General features: G+C 65.4%; 3 protein-coding genes across 10 annotated transcripts; 1 reads left to right on the top strand and 2 right to left on the bottom strand.

Annotated features, from left to right (window-relative positions):
• Nucleotides 1–19: 19 nt before the first annotated feature.
• LRRC14 (leucine rich repeat containing 14) lies at nt 20–4,092 on the bottom strand. Of its 6 annotated transcripts, none has more exons than XM_081069972.1 (5): nt 3,824–4,007; nt 3,056–3,078; nt 1,986–2,339; nt 1,204–1,788; nt 20–1,119 (listed from the first exon to the last, which is right to left on the bottom strand). In XM_081069972.1, the coding sequence occupies exons 3-5, from the start codon at nt 2,312–2,314 to the stop codon at nt 552–554; spliced, it is 1,482 nt and encodes a 493-aa protein (XP_080926098.1). In that variant the 5' UTR covers nt 2,315–2,339; nt 3,056–3,078; nt 3,824–4,007; the 3' UTR covers nt 20–551. The 6 variants fall into 6 exon arrangements, with proteins under 6 accessions (XP_080926098.1, XP_080926096.1, XP_080926093.1 ...); XM_081069970.1 differs by having other exon boundaries at nt 3,037–3,078; nt 3,824–3,891; XM_081069967.1 differs by lacking the exon at nt 3,056–3,078 and having other exon boundaries at nt 3,824–4,092.
• On the top strand, nt 4,059–10,243 carry RECQL4 (RecQ like helicase 4). Its single transcript, XM_081069963.1, has 23 exons — nt 4,059–4,190; nt 4,255–4,288; nt 4,409–4,509; nt 4,740–4,898; nt 5,226–5,788; nt 5,882–5,981; nt 6,056–6,182; nt 6,301–6,405; nt 6,507–6,632; nt 6,709–6,801; nt 6,875–7,011; nt 7,324–7,407; nt 7,477–7,656; nt 7,729–7,908; nt 7,982–8,096; nt 8,197–8,462; nt 8,534–8,804; nt 8,878–9,007; nt 9,089–9,258; nt 9,333–9,513; nt 9,596–9,743; nt 9,828–9,936; nt 10,032–10,243. The coding sequence occupies exons 1-23, from the start codon at nt 4,107–4,109 to the stop codon at nt 10,154–10,156; spliced, it is 3,588 nt and encodes a 1,195-aa protein (XP_080926089.1). The 5' UTR covers nt 4,059–4,106; the 3' UTR covers nt 10,157–10,243.
• Nucleotides 10,244–10,399: 156 nt separating this feature from the next.
• On the bottom strand, nt 10,400–12,976 carry MFSD3 (major facilitator superfamily domain containing 3). Of its 3 annotated transcripts, XM_081071230.1 has the most exons (5): nt 11,515–12,964; nt 11,094–11,241; nt 10,887–11,011; nt 10,713–10,822; nt 10,400–10,632 (listed from the first exon to the last, which is right to left on the bottom strand). In XM_081071230.1, exons 1-5 carry the CDS (start codon nt 12,608–12,610, stop codon nt 10,444–10,446), a joined length of 1,668 nt encoding a protein of 555 aa, XP_080927356.1. In that variant the 5' UTR covers nt 12,611–12,964; the 3' UTR covers nt 10,400–10,443. The 3 variants fall into 3 exon arrangements, with proteins under 3 accessions (XP_080927356.1, XP_080927357.1, XP_080927355.1); XM_081071231.1 differs by having other exon boundaries at nt 10,401–10,632; nt 10,706–11,011; nt 11,515–12,976; XM_081071229.1 differs by having other exon boundaries at nt 10,418–11,011; nt 11,515–12,976.
• Between the last annotated feature and the right edge of the window lie 722 nt (nt 12,977–13,698).

The raw sequence follows: 13,698 nt of genomic DNA on the forward strand, positions 1-13,698 counted from the left end.
AAAAACGAGTCACAGATTTAAGTTGCAAACACACTGCACGTTTGTGCCCTAATGACACCCTCTGGCCCCAAAGCATGGCCGACTGAGTCTCCCGGGTGCCAGGGCAGGGAAAACCGTGACAGGCTCCGGACAGAGTGCTTGAGGACCCAACCCTGCTTGAAGCAGGCCCCTGTCCCAACTTCAACCCCAGAACAGTCTGCTCTCGGTAAGGGCCCCGAGAGAAAACCCTCTCTCAGCTCAGAGCTGAGACCTCGGGAACAGTCTGAAGAGAGGGCCAGGGTACCGGAGGGCAGCCAAACTAAGCAGGGCTATGCAGGCCTGGAATCCGGAGCCCAGGCCCACAGACGGCTGGCCAATCGGGAGCAGGTGCAGGGCAAGCTGCACAGGACACTGCAAAAAGCCAAGGAGGAGGTCAAGATGCACCCAGGAACAAGGAAAGGACAGACCAGTGCCTTCGAGTCAGGGTCCCAGCCGAGGCTCTGCCTACCCAAGGGGGGGCCTCAAGCAGCCCTGACCCCCGGGACAGCCTGTTTCTCACCCATAGCCCGATGTCACAAGCTGAAGTAGTCTGCAGCCAGGCGCCCATAGATGTCTGTGGTCCAGAGCACATGGGCACGGCCTGAGGTCAGCAGCAACTGGTGCAACTCAGCCTCCACACGGGCGAACTTCTCCTCGTTGATGGAGGCCTCCAGCAGGACGGAGGCAGGTGGTGGCCAGGGCAGGCCCTCGTAACAGTCCACAGGGAAGGGGTGCACTACTGTGCGCAGCTCCGCCTGGGCCGCCGAGTCCCGCAGGAGCTCCTTGAGGCCCGCCATGGACAGTGGGTTGCCGTATAGGCCGAGGTAGCGGAGGCTGGCACAGCGGGTCAGCACAGGGAGTGTGGCCAGCAGCTGGGTATCGGCGAGCTGGCACTCGGTCAGCTCGAGGTGAAGCAGTGTGGCTGCTGCCGCCTGCAGCAGACCCTGGAAGGGCTCCAGCTGGCTGCCAGACAGGTCGTTGCCACTCAGGTCCAGCTTCTTAAGGTGGACAGCATGGGGGCTGCGTGCCAGGAAGCGCAGGTCCTCAGGCAGCAGAGCGCAGAAGGCCAGCTCCAGGCTCTCCAGCGGGCTCTGCAGGGTGCTGCAGGGGAGACGGGGTCACAGAGGGGCAGGGCCAGAGGCGGGTCTGGGGGGGAGGGGCAGAGTAGCAGTGGGGCCCGCCCACCTGAGCAGTTGGTCCAGCCGTCCGGAGAGGAGAGAGGAGCCCATGCTGAGCTCCCGCAGGCAGGTGAAGCGGCCCATCTGGGCCAGGAAGTAGCGGAAGTTGTCCTCACCGTCCACGGAGGGCTGCCGCGAGTCCCCATGCACGTAATGCAGCCGCAGGCTGGCCAAATGCTGAAAGCGCGCCACATGCGGGATGATGACAGACAGGCCACGCAGGCCCAGGTTGTTGAAGCGCAGGTCCACGCGGCGCAGGCAGCCCGCGTCCAGGAGCTGCAGCAGGGCCACGGTGTTGCGCATGGGCAGGTCCTCCGCGCGCAGGTCCCGGCAGCACAGCCGCAGTGGGCTGCCCACGCTGCTGCGGAGCGCCTCCCGCAGGAACGCGTAAGAGGCCCGGTTCACCCGCAGGTCCACACGCACCTCCACAGGCACGGTGGCCAGCCCGGGCTCCACAGCACCACCCTGCTGCTGTGCAATACACGTGCGGGCCACGGCTGCGGTGCAGTCCCACATGCTCATGGTGCCGGGGTCCTGCTCCACACCGTCATCCAGGAGGCCCGTCAGGTCCAGCACCCGCAGTGCATGCTTCCTGGGAGCACAGATGGGCTGAGGCAGGTGAAGAGCGGGCAGAGCCCACACCCACTCCCAGCCATCTTAGCACAGAAGCAACATCCCTTTTCCTGCACTGAGCTCTGACACCAGCCTAGAACTTCTCAGGGGACCCTGTTTGGACCACCACCACCACCCCCGTCCCCCAGGCCTGAGGGCTCCTCGGTGAGCTCATACCTGCAGAGGGGCTGCGTGCCGGCCTCAGTTTCTGGGGTGTGGAGGCGGGCTGTGAGCCCCAAGATCACGGCCTGCATGCTCTCTGTGCTGGGCCGCTCCTGCAGCAGGGCCCGGCTGCAGTGCGTACACTCCTGCAGCAGCTGCTGGAAGCTGAGCAGTGGGAAGGGCCACGTGTGCACCAGTTCGCGCAGCACGACAGTCTTCTTGTCCATGAAGGCCACCTTGAACAGCAGGGGGAAGAGCTCGCGTGGCAGCAGGGGCAGCGCCTGGCAGGCAGCTGGCTGGCACTGCAGCACCTGCCGCGTGCTCAGGAACACAAGTGTGTGCATGGCGCTGGGCCAGGCACGAGGCCACCTGCAGGGAAGGGACCTTCAGCAGGGAAGGACAGACCCCAGACCACCATCTGGCCACAGACCCCTCTACACACTGGGGGTGGGACAGCCCAGTACAGTGGCTGCCACTGCTCTGAAGAGCAAGTGCTAGATGTCTAGCAATGGCTTGGGCCGAGTGGAAAGGGGGACAAGGCCATCCCCTAGTTCCCACCCTCCAGAAGCATTGGGGCCTCTTGAGGGAAACAAAGCCATAAGAGCAGCACACCATAGCATGGCAGCAGAGGACCAGCCCAGCGGGACGTGCTTTTGACGGCTGATGCTCTGCAGTGCCCCCCATCTTATACCTCACGCCTGCTGAGTTACAAAGCGGCTTTAATGAGAGATCCTCTCTTCCTCAACAGTAGAGGAAGGCTCCAGCCCCTCCCGCCACAGGCACTAAGGGAGAGGATACCGGGAAGGGGGCTGGAAGCTGCATCACAGTTCCCTCCCCTGCCCGCCTCCGAGGCTCTTGCAGGCCGGCGGCCCCTGGATCCCATGCAGCACTGCAGAGAGTGGGTGGAAGCACAAAGGCACCTTAACACCAGGGCAGGTACCAAGGACCAGGACCCAGGGACAGAGCCCACGTGGCCTGAATAACCCAAGCCCTCAACATGAGCCCCAGTCCTAAGTACTACGTCCAGCGGCGTTGCCAAGCAGAGAGACAGACAGAAAACGCTCACCCACTGAGGGCCTTGTCACCTGTCTAGATGTCTCCGTCCTCCCTGAAGAACCATGAGAGACCAAGTTTCAAACCCATGGGTTCAGAAGACCCCACGCCAGAGACCACTCAGACGGTTAGAAGCGGCTGCCCATGGGGCATCCACGCCGAGAAAGAGCAGCAGAAGACCCGGTGTCAGCCCTGCTGACTTCAGCAAAGCGAGTTAGGCGACGCACAGTGCGCCAGGCACCTCATCCCCAGAACTGAGGACGCGTCAGAAAACTAAGACCTGGGCCTTCCCCGACTAGCGCCGCAGCCTGGGTGACGAGCGCCGGGCCGGGGCAGCGTGGCCCCAGGCCTCACGCACGTTAAGCCCTTAGAGCGCGGGGTCCCGAGAGGCCCGGACGCCAAGCCTCGGCCTCGCTCTGCCTGGAGACAGATCTCGCGAGGACGATTCATACCTCGCTGTGACAAGACAGACCAACCGAGCACCTGTCACGAGAGGAAACGAAAGCAGCCAGTGTGGTCACCGGGGGAGGAGCCTCGGTGCGGTGGCCGCCGCCCCCTCCCGCCGGCCCGCGGCTCCCTGCGTTTCCGAAGACGCCCCCGCACGGCTCCTCCCGGCTCCCAGCCGCGGGAGGCACTCAATCCGAAGCCCTCTGCCTCCCAGCGAGTCGCCGCCCGGGCACGCGGCTGCTCAGCTAGCGATCCGGGTCCTTCCCCGCCCCGCGGCTACACCGCCCGGGCTCTCGGCAGGGTCAAGAGTTCGCGGCGCCCCGCTCCGTCCCCGGCAGGCGGCCCGCGCTCACCCGGGGGCCTCCTTCCCCGGCAGCCGCCTCCAGCGCCGACGGCCCCGCCTCGCCGTCCTCCGCGCCCCGCCCAGCGCCGCCGCGCGCCGCGCGCCGCGATGACGTTTCACCCCCAATTGGCTGCCCCGCCAGGGCTCCGCTGATTGGCTGTCCCGACCTGGGGGCCGCAGCGACGCCCCGCCTCCAACCGCGCTGAGCGTCCCCATTGGCTTGCGGCCGGCGTCACCTCGCGGCGGGAGATTCACGGGGCGCGGGCGCCAAGCCTGTCGGACGGGAGCGCACCATGGAACGGCTGCGGGACGTGCGGGTGCAGCTGCAGGCGTGGGAACGCGCGTTCCGGCGGCTGCACGGGCGGCGGCCGGGCCAGGTGCGGGCTGCTCGGGGGGCGGGGGCTGAGGGTGCGGACAACGGCTGACGCGCTCCCTTCACAGGAGGACGTGGAGGCGGCGCCCGAGGAGACCCGCGGTGAGCGCGCGGGCGCTGGGCGGAGGGAGCTGCGGGGGGAACTGCAGCAGGGCCGGAGGAGTGAGGGAGCCGAGCGGGACCCACCCGACCCCCGAATCCTGACCCTGACCCCGCCCCTAGCGCTCTACCGGGAGTACCGCGCCCTGAAGGAGACTCTGGGCCAGGCCGGCGGCGTTGGGCCCTGCGGCACCGTGCAGTCGCTTCCGGCGGCAGCGGAGGAGGTACCCGGGCCCCGATACCCCATCCCTCCGGTTTAGCTTCCTCCTGTACGGCAGAGCCAAGAGGAGTCGTGGCCAAGCCTCGGTGGAGCACTGAACCTGGGGGAAGGACTGCACAGGGTGAAGGAGGGCCAGGCCGCCCTCCAGGTGTCCCAGGGGCTGGGGAGAGGTGCTGAACATCCCTCTGCTCCACACCAGCCTTTGCCTGGTCTGAGCCCCCACTTCTCCTGCAGGTGCCGGAGCCTAGCTGCTGGGGGTCCCACCTGAATCGGGCCGCAACCCTGAGTCGCGCCGCAACCCTGAGTCGCCATCCTGCTCCAAGGCCAACTCCTCTGGTGTCTGGGCAGGACTACGGGGAGAGGCTTAAGGCCAATTTAAAGAGCAGCCTGCAGGTGAGGGGTCAGGGCCGGGTTGGTGGTCCAGCCTGGGTCCAGTACTGCCTTCAGCCCAGGGTCAGGATCCCCAGACACCCATTGCTGTTAGTCTCTCTGCACATGCACATGCTTGCCTTAGCCCACGTGTGTGCTTTCAGCATTAACCAGGGCACCACTTCTGAAAAGAGTTCAGGGCAGTCTCTGCTTTCAGCTTCCTTTCTCTTCCAGCCTCACACTTCTCACCTTACCCCACTGTTGAGAGTGGGGACTCGGGGAGGATTCAGAGTCTGGGTCTGCCCAGGGCCAGAGTTCTACTTTCTGGTTTGTCTGTCCTCCCCCTCACAGGCTGGGCCAGCATTGAGTCGCATACCCCGGCCTTCACGAAGACCCTCCCCAAAGATGCCTTCCCTGGGGCCACAAGGTGCAGGGACTGCCACCATCTCTCCAGAAGAAGTCAGTGAGGGGCTCTCTCAGCCTCCCAGACCCCAGCTGAGGCAAGGCCGGCTGCAGCAGCTGCGGGCATCCCTCAGCCTGCGGCTGGGCTCTTTAGACCCTGGCTGGCTGCAGCGATGTGACAGTGGGACCCCAGAGGCCTGCCAGCCCATTGTGGGTGCAGAGGAGCCACAGCCTCTGACTTCCGGGGTCCCGTGTGTTCTTGGTCCCAGCACTGGCCTTGAGGCACCTTTACAGGGCTCAGAGGCTCCGGAGTCAGTGCAGGGAGCTGCAGCCAGTGCAGGGAGCCCCCCCCATGGCAACAGTCAAGGCAAGAAGCGGAGCCGGAGTCGGGAGCTGGAGGGGAGCCCTGCCCAGGCCCAAGAGGACAGCAGCCAACTGGGACCCCTACCTGAGGGCCCTGGGGATGCGGCGCTTGTGCAGGCACAGCCCCCCCGCCGCCTTGCTGTCTCCAGGTACCACAGCCTCAGCCTCCCAGCAAGGTGGCCTTGAGTTGGGCCAGGGCAGGGAGGGCTTTGGTCCCGTCCCCACCTGTGTGTACCTTCTAGGCCAGCTGCTTGGGACAGAGGTAATTACATTCGGCTCAACATGAAGCAGAAACGCTACGTGCGGGGCCCGGTCCTGCGTGGCAGGCTTCTCCGCAAGCAGGTGAGATGATGGCAGGCGCGTCCCTCACCCCTCCCAGGTCTGGCCTTGTGACACTGCTTTGTGACCTCCCCCAGGTGTGGAAACAGAAGTGGCAGAAAAAACAGGAATGTTTTAGGGGTGGTCAGCCCAGAACCACAGTCAAGGATTCTTGTTTCCAGTGTGGGCAGCTCGGCCACTGGGCATCCCAGTGCTCCCAGTCAGGTGAGCCCTCAGCCCTGGGTAGTGGGTTGGGCCAACACTGCTTAGAGGTGTTGTGCTCTTTGGGATGGACAGTGAGGCTTCAACAAAAGGCCCCACTGACTCCCTACTCCTGGCCCAGAACCTACCCTGGCGCCCCAGAAGGACGGAGACAGGGACAGGCAAAGCCTCCCCACGTTGGAGGAAATAGGCCAGAGGACGGACACTGCCCACTGCCAGCTGCCTGGTGAGTGGAGGGGTGGAGGAGAGGTGGCCAGCGGCCTTCTTGCTGGAATGATGCCGGCCCAGCCTGGAACTCCCACACCACCGTCTCCTGCCTGCCCCCAGCAGGTGAGGAAAAGACAGAACCTGCTCACCCTGAATTGCTGGTGCCTGTGGAGCAGCCTGCGCCACCTTGCCCGCCCCTAGCTGTGCCTCCACTCTACCTGCCAGGGCCCTCAGGGCAGGTGGCAGGTAAGCAGACAGCGATCAGCCTTTCCTCAGGTGTGGGGTGACCCTGGGCCATCCTGACTAACCTCTGTGTCCACAGAGACGCCAGCTGAGGTGTTGCAGGCCCTGGAGCAGCTGGGCCACCGAGCCTTCCGCCCTGGACAGGAGTGCACGGTCATGCGCATCCTGTCTGGTGAGCGTCGCTGCCGGGGGGTGGGGGGTAAGGTGGGGCACAGAGCGGCGCTGCTGACCTCAGGCCCACCTAGGCATGTCCACGCTGCTGGTGCTGCCCACGGGTGCTGGCAAGTCCCTGTGTTATCAGCTCCCTGCGCTGCTGTACGCCCGGCGAAGCCCCTGCCTCACACTGGTCATCTCTCCTCTTGTCTCACTCATGGACGACCAGGTGTGTGGACAGGACCCTCGGCACAGGTGGAAAGCAGGAATAGGCACCCACGAGGGCAGTGGGGATGTGGCTGGCCAGACTCGGGTTCTCCCCCAAGAGGAGCAGCACTGGGAGGGGCACACCCCCAGTGGGTCCTGTCTGCTCCCCTTGCTCCTGGGCCCAGGCCCACAGGTGGTTCAGCTCTCAGGGCTGCGGTCCAGGATTTGGGGGCCTGGGTGGACGCGGCTGTAACCGTCGCACTGAGCAACTTGGACAGGCATTTGGGGAAGGGCCATGCCAGTTGGCCTGCAACAGACTGTGCTGTATCTGCAGGTGTCTGGCCTGCCAACCGGCCTGAAGGCGGTGTGTGTGCATTCAGGCCTGACCAGGAAGCAGAGGGACTCGGCCCTGCAGAAGGTGAGGGGCCTCCCGGGGTGGGGTGGTGGGCGGGCCCCTGGGCTGTGGTCCTGACCTTGCCGTCCCCAGGCTCGCACAGCTCAGGTGCACGTGCTGATGCTGTCGCCCGAAGCTCTGGTTGGGGCTGGGGCAGGAGGCCCTGCCTGCCTCGCTCGGCTGCCCCCGGTTGCTTTCGTCTGCATGGACGAAGCCCACTGCCTCTCCCAGTGGTCCCACAACTTCCGGCCCTGCTACCTGCGTGTCTGCAAGGTGAGCCTGGTCCAGGGCACTGTGGCACAGGCCAGGCGGGCAGGCAGCACCCTCACTGCCCCTCGTTCGCAGGTGCTGCGGGAACAGCTGGGCGTGCGCTGCTTCCTGGGTCTCACAGCCACGGCCACTCACAGTACTGCCCTGGAAGTGGCCCAGCACCTGGGCATAGCCGCAGAGGCTGTTCTCAGAGGATCAGTCACCATCCCCACCAACCTGCACCTCTCTGTGTCCATGGACAGAGACCCAGATCAGGTAAGCGTGCATACCTGGGCCTGGCAGAGGCCCTGCCTCCCGATTGCCCACACTGACCACTGCCTCCCTCCAGGCTTTGGTTACACTGCTGCAGAGTGACCGTTTTCGCACCCTGGATTCTGTCATCATCTATTGCAACAGACGACAGGACACTGAGCGTGTTTCTGCTCTGCTCCGCACTTGCCTGCGTGAGGCTTGGGCCTGGGGGTGGGGCCAGGAGGTGGGGGCGTGGCGACGCCCCAGACCCGCCCCTGAGGCTCCGCCCCCACTGTCTGTCCTTCCCTGCAGGGCGCGGCGCCCAGGAGGCCTTGGTGGAAGCTTACCACGCAGGCATGTGCAGCCGGGAGCGGCGGCGGGTGCACAGGGCATTCATGGAGGGCCAGCTGAGGGTGGTGGTGGCCACGGTGGCCTTCGGGATGGGGCTTGATCGGCCAGACGTGCGGGCTGTGCTGCACCTAGGGCTGCCCCCAAGCTTTGAGAGCTTCGTGCAGGCTGTGGGCCGTGCCGGGCGTGACGGGCAGCCTGCACACTGCCACCTGTTCCTGCAGCCTCAGGTGTGTGCCCGCCCCGCCCAGCTCCCCCGCCCCCTAGCGCCGTGCCGGGCGCTCACAGCTGATTTATGCAGGGCGAGGACCTGCGGGAGCTGCGCAGGCACGTGCACGCGCACGCCACCGACTTCCTGGCTGTGAAGAAGCTGGTGCAGCGTGTGTTCCCGCCCTGCGCCTGTTCCCAGCGGATCTCAGAGCAGGCAGGAGGCGGGAGCCCACAGAGGTGCTCCGCGAAGTCCCCGCAGGAGGCCCAGCAACCCAGCCGAGAGCACACAGCCCGGTGCCCAGGCCACGAGCGGGTGTTCCCGGTGCAGTCGACAGTGCAGGCCCTAGACATGACTGAGGAGGGTGAGAATCCCAGAGGGTATTGGGGGGGGGGCGTCCCACATCCCACGTCCCCTGAGCCCTGTTCTGCTCCCAGCTATTGAGACCCTGCTGTGCTACCTGGAACTGCACCCACAGCGCTGGCTGGAGCTGCTGCCACCCACCTACACCCACTGCCACTTGCGCTGCCCTGGGGGCCCCACCCAGCTCCAGGCCCTGGCCCGTAGGTGAGCATGCATCCTACCCCCGGCTGGGGACAGGGACATAGGCCCCGTGCTGCCAGTCACTCGTCCCTTTCCCTGGCATAGGTGTCCCCCGCTGGCTGTGTACTTGGCCCGGCAACCGCCTGAGAACACAGGTCGGGGAAGCAGCATAGTGGAGTTGGACATGGTTGAGCTGGTGGATTCTCAGGGCTGGGAGCTGGCACCTGTGAGGCGGGCCCTCCAGCAGCTACAGTGGGACCGGGAGCCCAGGACAGGTGCGCCCATGCCCACACTGCATGCCACCGCTTGCCCGTCCACTCTTCTTCCCACCTGACATGCTCTCTGGCAGGTGTGCGTCGGGGTTCAGGGGTGCTGGTGGACTTCAGGGAGCTGGCCTTCCACCTGCACAGCCCCGGGGACCTGACAGCCCAGGACAAGGACCAGATCTGCGATTTCCTGTACAGCCGTGTGCAGGCCCGAGAGCACGAGGGCCTGGCCCGCCTGCGCCGCGTCTTCCAGGCCTTCCACAGGTGCAGGGGGCACAGTGCGGCCTGGGGTCCCTCATCCCCCCCCCCGGGGCAACTTGCAGTTCTGACTGTTCATCCTCGACAGTGTCGCCTTTCCCAGCTGCGGGCCGTGCCTGGAGCAGCCGGACGAGGAGCGCAGTGCCAGCCTCAAGGCCCTGCTTGGCCACTACTTCCAGGAGGAGGGGCCAGGGGACATGGAGGACCAGCGGGACCCAGAGCCAGGGCAGGTCATGGTGCGTGCCAGCCCTGCGGGGGCGGCAGAGGGCCTGGGCCATGAAGCTCAGTTCCGCTTGACTGCACCCCCTCCCCATATGTAGTTCCAGGACTGGGAGCCCCAGATCCGCAGGGACATCCGTCACTTCCTGTCTTTGTGGCCAGAGCAGCGGTTCTCAGGCAGGGCCGTGGCCCGCGTCTTCCACGGCATCGGTGAGGCTTGGAGGTTCAGCCCTGACCAGTGTGGGCTGGGTGCCCGCTGGGTGCCAGGCAACGGTCCTCAGGCACGGGTCTCTGTTTCACTGCAGGAAGCCCCTGCTACCCGGCCCAGGTGTACGGGCGGGACCAGCGTTTCTGGAGGAGGTACCTGCACCTCAGCTTCCACGCCCTGCAGCGCCTGGCCACCGAGGAGATCCTGCTGGGGGCTCACTGACTGCCCTGCCCCCACGGCATAGGCCTGAGCAGGACTGCATCACAGTGGACAGCGTCAGGGGCAGCTGCTTACCGCGACAAAGACAAAGGGGCGACTGATGGCCAGCCCACCGCCAGGAATGTGGGGATGCGGGGGCCCCAAAATGCAGAATAAAAGATGCTCAACTTGTTTTTAGGGACCCTCTTTTCCAGTGGAGCAGTGCCCACAGCCTGAGGACACTACATGTCCCAAACAGACACAGCTAGGCCACTCTCGCTTGGCTTTATTGACCAGTCTAGTCGCCCAGCTCAGGACAGGGTGCTGGAGACCAGGCTGTTGGGTGCCAGGCCCAGGTACACGATGGGCGTGGCTGAGAGAGCAAGGAAGACGGAGAAGCAGAGGGGTAGCCCCAGGCTGTCGGCCAGTGCTCCCGCCAGCGCACTCAGCATCAGCTTTCCCAGCAGCTCCAGTGTGGCCAGGAGGCTGTGGTGTGTGGCCTGCGGCGGGGGAGCAAACAGGTGAGTACCTGCTGGAAACCCAGCCCTGCAGCCCCTGGCGTTCCAGCCCCACCTCTCACCCGCAGGGCACTGGGTGCCAGCTGGCTGCAACGCATCATCAGTGTGAAGGTGGCAGTCGTGACCAGGCCACCCAGGAAGTGCTGCAGGCACAGGCTCAACAAGGCTGCCCCTGCAGGGACTGGGGTCAGCAGGGCGCAGGGCCTGTGCTCCTCCCCTCATGGCCAGCCCCTCACCTCTCAGAATTGTGCCAGGGCCCAGCCTGTCCCCTGGGGTGTCCAGGTAGAAGAGTAGAGTAGTCTGGCAGGCTAGGCCCCCGAGACGGAACCGAAGCACTGACCTCAGCAGGGGCAACAGCTGCCTGGGGTGGGGAGATAGCAAGTCAGGGTGTGGGGCAGATCAGGGGCTGAGCAGGTGGGCTGGGCAGGCTCAGGAAGGCTCACCAGTGCTTAGCCAGCAGGGCCCCGCCCAGGGACGAGCCAGCAATGGAGCAGGCCACGGTGCCCACACCATTCCACAGCCCCAGCTCTGTGGTGGAGAAGCCTTGGTCCAGCAAGACGAGTGGGAACAGGCTGCCAGCACCCTGCTCACCTGTTGGGAGAACGAGCAGCGCAGCCCTCCTGCCTCCACCTGGGGCCTCCTGCTCCCCAGCCAGGCCACTGCCCTGTCTGTCCTGGGAGACAGCGTTAAGGGCGTCAACCAAGCTCGGGGGTGTGGCTGGAGCTCAGACTGGGCGAGGAGGGAGAGCTGGAGGACAGGGAGCAAGGTCCCGAGGCAGAGCCAGGCCGGGCTCCAGCCTGCAGGTAATACTCCAGGAAGAGGGTAGACCCCCACCCCTGCTGTTGCCTAACTCAAAAGCCTCACCAAGCTTGTAAGTGATCACGAAGCCTGCCGTCCACAGGGTCCCAGACACAGCCAGCAAGTCTCCCAAGTGCAGGGTGTGTGGGGGCGGTTCTGAGGGTGGAGGCTTGGGAAGCTGTTGCAAGGCAGGCGCTGCCCAGGCCAGGACAGCAGCCAGCCAGTAGGTGGCAGCCAGGAGCAGGAAGAGCAGGGACCAGGAGAGGGCCGGCGCGAGAGCCAGCAGCCCTCCCCCTGCCACCACCGCCCCCAGCTTGTAAGCGACCACCTGCACGGTGTTGCCAGGCCCCAGCTCAGCGGGCTCCAGGAGCTGCACGGCCAGCGTGTCCAGGGCTACATCCTGCACGGCGGCGCCCAGGTTCAGCAACAGAAGCAGCCCCGCCACGGTGACAGGCAGCCCAGCCTGGCCAGCTTCAACAGGAGGCAGGGCTGCCAGCAGCCCACACACCAGGCCCAGGGCAGCGGTGCTGAGTGTCAGCCAGGCCCTCGGGGAGCCCCGCGTGTCCACCAGTGGGGCCCATACCAACTTGAACAGCCACGGCGCGTACAGCACCTTGGCCAGGCCCACACGTGTCAGGGAGAGGCCACCAGCTCGCAGCAGCATGGGCAGCAGGCCAGACTGCAGCCCGTAGGGCAGGCCCTGCACCAGGTAGAGGCCAGCCAGGGGCAGCAGCTTCCGGCGCATGGCCAGCTCTCCGGCTCGGCCCGGGCTCAGGCTCTGGTAGCCGGAGCTGAAATCAATGCCGGGCCTGGGGTGGGATCGGAAGTGGCACCCAGTCGGGGCAGAGCGGTGCCACGTGTGGTCTGGCCCGGTCCGGGTGAGGTCAGGGATCACACGGCAGCATGGCCTTTGGACTGTACCAGGCGGGGTTAGGGTTGTACTGGCTGGCGTCCGCAGTCGCGCCCTCGGATCCTGGGGGCGCTCGTCCTCCGCAGGACCGCAGGCCGCCCTCAGCTGCCGGCACCGCTCGGCGGAGTGCGCGGGGCCATAGAGCACCCGAGCGGGCCAGAGCGCCGGCAGTCCTCGGGCGCCCCCGGTGGCCCGCCTGGGTGCTGCCAGTGACTCGCAGACACAGGCCAGAGTGCTTCGCGGGGTCCCCATGGGCAGCTGTGGTGCCAGGGAGGGCTGGCCTCGAACACAGGAAGCGGCCAACCGGGACCCATACTGGTCCCTCCCTGGGTTATCAGGTCCGGCCCCCAGACCACCTGGACCCAGACCCTAACTCCCCAGAGTGTCTCACCTGGAGCCTGGTTGCTGCAGTGACTGTGGCAGTCTCCCCAGCAATCTCCTTGGAGGAGCTGGCCTCTTAAGGTTCACTGCCTACTACTACAGCATTCGCCTGCCCCGAGCCTCTCATCTCCGCCGAATTGCTTCCCCAGGCCATGGAAGGCAGGTTTGTGGAAAGGTCAGGGCCCAGGCTCAGCCAGCTGCTGCCTGCATTGCCCTCTGGCGCCCAGTGACAAGGCCAGGAGAGCCTGGCCAGGCAGGCCCTGCCAAGAGAGGCCTATCTAAAGGGAAGCTGAATGTGGGGCCTCCTACGGCCCGCCCTGTCCAGAGCTGTGCCCGTGGGTGAGAATGACCTCCTGAGTGGGGAACCTGGGGAGCCTCTGCCAGCACTGTCTCCAAGGCTGGGTCCTTAAAGCTGCTCCAACCCTGTGCCCACCTGCAGGCATTTATCCAATGACTCCTTCAGCTGTGCTGCGGCCACGGTTTCCTGTCATTTCTACATAGTTTGGAGGCCCAAGTCAGTAAAATGGGGACTACCCTGCCCACCCCCACGCATCGTTTGTACACTGACCCACAACAGTGTCTGGCGCGTGCACAGTAGGTGCTCATCTGTGTTCCAGGGGCAGGGACACAGGGCTGACCACCTGCCCCGCCTGGGGCCTCCAGTCCAGCTCTCCCCAGCCTCTACCTGCTCTTCACCCACACCTGCCCTCGGTGCTCCAGCTTGGGGGGCCTCTCCTCCCTGGCCCCAGCCCAAGGGCTACGTTTGCACTGGGATGACACACACACACTACACTTCAAACAACACAGACAGAGCGACACCCACTTGTCCTGTTCCCCTCCCTGCTCTTGGTGGAGCTGCACCAGCAGGGGCCCCAGATAGCAGTTAGGAGAACCAAGATTTCATCCTTGAGCCCACGGAAGGTGCGCTGGAACTGGAGCAGGTCCCGTCTTCTGGAAGC

This window comes from Rhinolophus hipposideros, assembly GCF_964194185.1.
Source record: "Rhinolophus hipposideros genome assembly, chromosome: 13".
Classification (NCBI taxonomy): Eukaryota; Metazoa; Chordata; class Mammalia; order Chiroptera; family Rhinolophidae; genus Rhinolophus; species Rhinolophus hipposideros.

What these genes read in the sequence shown, in the direction of transcription:
- LRRC14 (XM_081069967.1), bottom strand. Translation starts at nt 4,029, where the DNA reads ATGGGGACGCTCAGCGCGGTTGGAGGCGGGGCGTCGCTGCGGCCCCCA. An exon ending in GGCACGCAGCCCCTCTGCAG is followed by an intron (nt 1,789 to 1,985) that starts GTATGAGCTCAC and finishes CTGTGCTCCCAG; the next exon opens with GAAGCATGCACTGCGGGTGC. An exon ending in CGGCTGGACCAACTGCTCAG is followed by an intron (nt 1,120 to 1,203) that starts GTGGGCGGGCCC and finishes TCTCCCCTGCAG; the next exon opens with CACCCTGCAGAGCCCGCTGG.
- RECQL4 (XM_081069963.1), top strand. Translation starts at nt 4,107, where the DNA reads ATGGAACGGCTGCGGGACGTGCGGGTGCAGCTGCAGGCGTGGGAACGC. An exon ending in GGACCGGGAGCCCAGGACAG is followed by an intron (nt 9,259 to 9,332) that starts GTGCGCCCATGC and finishes GCTCTCTGGCAG; the next exon opens with GTGTGCGTCGGGGTTCAGGG. An exon ending in GTCTTCCAGGCCTTCCACAG is followed by an intron (nt 9,514 to 9,595) that starts GTGCAGGGGGCA and finishes CATCCTCGACAG; the next exon opens with TGTCGCCTTTCCCAGCTGCG.
- MFSD3 (XM_081071229.1), bottom strand. Translation starts at nt 12,610, where the DNA reads ATGGGGACCCCGCGAAGCACTCTGGCCTGTGTCTGCGAGTCACTGGCA. An exon ending in CGTGATCACTTACAAGCTTG is followed by an intron (nt 11,242 to 11,514) that starts GTGAGGCTTTTG and finishes TTCTCCCAACAG; the next exon opens with GTGAGCAGGGTGCTGGCAGC. An exon ending in GCCCTGCTGGCTAAGCACTG is followed by an intron (nt 11,012 to 11,093) that starts GTGAGCCTTCCT and finishes TCCCCACCCCAG; the next exon opens with GCAGCTGTTGCCCCTGCTGA.